We start from the raw sequence: 4,651 nt of genomic DNA, 5'->3' as shown, positions 1-4,651 counted from the left end.
GTGCCGGGCGGCCGCGGCTCCCGGGCCCTGCCCGCCGCGGGCAGCCCGGGCGCAGGCGCTGCCCGGGCGCAGGCGCTGCCCGTGCGGCAGGGGCCGGCGTGGGGCGGCGCTGCCCGTCTGCCCCGGGGTGCCCGGGCCGGTGCCTGCCGCCGCCCGCGGTGCCCGCGCTGCCGGCGAGACGGGGCCGCGCTAACGCGGGGCTCGTGCAGGCCGGGGAGCGTGCCGGGGCCGGCGCGGGGCGGCCCTACGGGCGGCGGCCGGTGCGAGTCGGCGGAGGGCGCGCAGGCGAACGCCAGAGCTGCTACATCCGGGCTGCGGCGGCGGCACCTGCCGCGGCGGGGGCCTCGGTGACATTGGGGCTCTGCGGCTGAAGGGGGAGGCAGCGCTGCGGAGCCCGCAGAGAGCGAGATCTTCGCCCGCACCCACCAAACCACCACCACCACCCCGACACCGCCGCCATGGTGCTGGGCATCATCCTCACCCACGCGAAAAAGCACCCGGCCGTGAGTACCTGAGCCCGAGTACCCGGCCCCGCGCCCGCCCTTCTCTGCCGTCCCTCGGTGTCCCCGGCCGCGCCGGTCGCCTCCTCCTCGCCCTCCATCTCTTGGCGTTCCTGTGCGTGCCGAACCCCTGGACCGCCCGGAGCTGGCCGAGCAGACACGGCCAGGTCCCTTTTTTCCTCCGGTTTCTGCGGCCTTGCTCGTGCTGCAAGGCTCGAGGTGGCCCTTCCGTTCTTCTTGCCCACCATTTGCCCCCACTCTAGCCCCCTCGTGTTTCTGGTTTTGTTATCCGAGTACAGGCGGTAGGGGCCATTTTGGCGGTGAAGGGACGGTTGTCTGTCGCAGAAACGCGATATAACGAAATTTTTGGTTTGGTTTTGGTCTCTCTGGTGTAGGACTGTTTTCCTCATACCTGCCTCTTCATGGCTGCTAGTTCCTCAATGACCCCAGGGATACTCTGTAAACAGAGAACTTCTGCCATTTGTTTAGAGGGCCACGTGTTCGTAAAATCCGTAAGATTGTTCTTTGGCCTACCATAGCTGGTGTCAGGAGTGCTGTGTATCAATACTATTCTGCTATATTGCGGGATGATACTTAATTTTTTTGTGTTGTTATTCCAGTTGATCCCTCTGTTTGTGATCATTGGATCTGGAGGTGTTGGTGCAAGCCTGTATCTCATGCGTTTGGCAATGTTCAACCCTGACGTTAGGTATGTATTCAATAATCTGCAGTGCCAGTCCTCTTGCTGCATATATTACACTCCACTGCCTTGGTTTTTATGTTTTTGGACACCTTAATGTCTTGGTCCAGGATCACCTGACATTAGGTGTGTGTAGCTTTCCTTGATTTGGAGGTCTCTTTGTTTACCATGATACTTAGAGACTGCTGACAAAGGACACTGCCTTTTGCTGTGGAAACTTGCTTGTATGGGTGATTCAATGACCTAATAACCACAGTACAGATTTCTTTTTTTTTTTTTTTTTTTTTTCAATTTGGAAGATGGTGTTAATATTCTCTCACATCTTGCATTTCTCTCAATAGTTGGGACAAGAAAAATAACCCAGAACCTTGGAACAAAATGGCTCCCAATGACCAGTACAAGGTAAAATGAGAAATACAGATTTTCAGGAATCATCATATTAGAGGTGTAGCCTACTGCTATCGGATGTTTGATTATATGGGAAAGTAGTTGGATGAGTGATGTATTCCTTTTTTGCAGCATTTGTTTGTCTCTAGAACTCTGAGCAGACATGGCTGAGTTTGAGGTTTAAAACTCTCCTGATGGTGGTTGATAATGGGGTGAAAGGAACTTGTATGAAAGCAGTCATATTTATTGCACTGAAAGGAAAAGAGCAACTGTAAGTGAGAGGAAGAATTTACTGGCTCATAATACTCAGAAATAAACTACAGGGAGAAGGACAAAACCCCAGAAGATCAGTTTTCTAAGCTCTAAGCTGTTGGCCTTTACTCATGAGAAGCACTGCAGGAAAATGTCAGTGTTTAATGTAACCATGAATTCAGGTCTGCAGGTCTTGATTTTTTGAAAACAAAACAATGTTAACAAAATTAATATCCAGTAAATAACTGGATGCAGTAGAAATGTTCCTTAGCTGATATTCAACTAATTTCATTGAACTAATGAGGAAGCATACAAAGATGTCTGAAACATTTGGTAGTTTACAGGCGTTCTGAAATCATAGACTCATTTATGTTGGAAAAGACCTTCAAGATTATTGAGTTCAACCTTTGACTGAACACCATGTTGTCAACTAGACCATAGCACTAAGTGCCATGTCCAGTCATTTCTTCCACACTTGCAGAGATGGTTACTCTACCCCCACCCAGAGCAATCTGTTTCGATGTATGACAGTCCTTCCAGTGAAGAAATTCTTCCTGAGGTCCAACGTGAACCTCCTCTGATGCAGCTTGAGGTTGTGTCCTCTTGTCCTGTTGCTGGTTGCCTCGGAGAAGAGGCCAACCCCTGCCTGGCTACATCCTCTTTTCAGGGAGCTGTAGAGAGTGACAGCCTCCCCTGAGCTTCCTGTTCACTAGGCTGAACAACAATGGCTCTTTCAGATACTCCTCATATGACTTACTCTCTATACCCTTCACCAGCTTATTGTCCTTCTCTGGACATGAATCATGTTTTAATCATGCTTTACAGAAGTACTATGTTAGTAGATTGCTGTTAAGAATACTTTAGGATTATTTTCAAGCTTCAAAAAAAGCAAACCTACTGTGTTTTCTAAGATAGTTTCTTGTTTGGTACCCTATACTACTATGCAAATCATTGAAATAAGTAGAAAAATCCCACACTTCCAAAATAAAACAGGTTGCATTTCCCTTAAAAGTCCAAAAAGAAAATTTCATTCTTTTGTTTTCATTGCCAGTTCTGGAATGTTGCTGGTTTGTAAATATCTAAACTTGGCAAATCCTGCATAGTGCACAGCACAAATTCTTTTAAAGAGTGCACGACTTGTGTAGCATTCCCCTCCTGCCTTAACATGCAAACACAGCCTCAGTGTTTGCCATATTTGGGTGTGAGAATCATTGGGAACATTTTTTCCAATTCTGCCTTGTGGGAGAGGAAAAGGACATGTATTCTAATTTGAGGATGACTTTAGTAAAAAGTTCTTGCTATACAAGTCTAGCTTTTGATGGGATTTTTTTCCTATTATAAACTTCTCTTTGTCATACTAACTTCCTCACTCTTTTTCCAAAGAAAAGAGTTGATGACCTGAGCATTACTGTAGGAGTTGCAGAGAAAACTGTAATTTGAATGTGCTGTAGGCTGTTGTGTTTTCTTTAAGAAAATTTTTAAAAATTAAAAATTGGATGTAACTAAAAATGATCAAACGGATAGTTATGTGCTTTTCATCTTTTTGTTTTTTTAAGAAAAACTGTACTATCACATGCTTGCTGTCAAGTCAGGCTGGGATGCCAAAATATGCAGTTAGTCTGCAGCTGGTCTCTCATGCATATGAGTTAGTAAACTCGTCGTCCTCCATCACTTTTTGGGTTGTTCGGGATTGCTTGTAACAGGATCCAATTATAATAGTATAAACTAAGCATGTGAGAGGATCCGTTCTGACTTTAATTCCTCCTTGTCATCCTTTGCAGTTCTAGATGCAGCTACCTAAACCAAACATGGCTTTTGTAGCACTGCTCTAAATGTTCCTTTATGCCATTGTCTGTTCACAGACACTGTGCTTTGCACCACATGGCAAGCTGGCTTTTGCCTTCAGTATACAGGAGCCATAGATTTTGAGCAAAATGGATAAACTCATCAGTACTGTAAAAAGTTCCTCTGAACGGACTTCTAATTTTGGGGCTTAAGAGGAGACACTGTTGGTTTTTTCTAGTGGAAGACATGACCACTCATTTTAAATGCAGAGCTTCTAATACTGGGTATAAATTACTATTAAAAAGTTACTGTTTATCAAAGGTTTTTGTTTATTCATTAGTGCCTGGTTCACAGACTCAAAAAATGTTTTCAGTTTCCTGGTGTAAGTTCAATGATGCATATTTTTAGTGAATACCAGGGAAAATGTGTAATCAAGCTTCTTAATTAATGTTCTTTCCCTTCTCTTTCCTAGTTCTTCTCGGTTAATATGGACTACAGTAGCCTCAAAAAGGACCGTCCTGACTTCTAAAAACCAACAATGTCCATAAGCTGCACAGAAAGGTCTTCCGGAAGCTGTTCGCACAAGTATCATGCTTAATCATCCAGGAAATAAGTAAATTTGCCTCACACAGCACCAGGTCATGTGTTTGAAAGTGTTTTGATGAGGCTTAATAAATGTTTAAAACTTGAAGTGTCTGCTCTTTCATTTTGCAAAATGACAATATCCTCCTATTAACAGTTTCTGCTGTATGGTTTGTCAATAAGCAAAAGCCAATTCATGTTTCCTCTACAAGAAAACAAAGTTGGTGTGAAGTTACGCTCAATGTGTTGATCTCAGAAAAATAACTGCATGCTCATGCAGTTATACCAAATTTCAAGAATTTAAATGTATTTATATTTATATGTATGCATATATATATTTTTAATATACCTGAATTTATCTACTTGCCCCTTTAAGAAGTTTTGACTGCAGAAAAAGTCAATGCCAGCAAGTCATTATCCATCAGGGAGAGAGCAGATGTTGCCA

At 44.7% G+C, this 4,651-nt stretch overlaps 1 protein-coding gene across 1 annotated transcript; it reads left to right on the top strand.

Moving 5' to 3' along the window:
* Nucleotides 1-342: 342 nt before the first annotated feature.
* On the top strand, nt 343-4,315 carry NDUFA4 (NDUFA4 mitochondrial complex associated). The gene is made up of 4 exons (XM_036406811.2): nt 343-503; nt 1,121-1,209; nt 1,542-1,602; nt 4,097-4,315. The coding sequence occupies exons 1-4, from the start codon at nt 459-461 to the stop codon at nt 4,151-4,153; spliced, it is 252 nt and encodes an 83-aa protein (XP_036262704.1). The 5' UTR covers nt 343-458; the 3' UTR covers nt 4,154-4,315.
* Nucleotides 4,316-4,651: the final 336 nt, after the last annotated feature.

This window comes from Molothrus ater, chromosome 1 (assembly GCF_012460135.2).
Source record: "Molothrus ater isolate BHLD 08-10-18 breed brown headed cowbird chromosome 1, BPBGC_Mater_1.1, whole genome shotgun sequence".
Taxonomy (NCBI): Eukaryota; Metazoa; Chordata; class Aves; order Passeriformes; family Icteridae; genus Molothrus; species Molothrus ater.
This window is presented reverse-complemented; position numbering and strand designations above follow the sequence as displayed.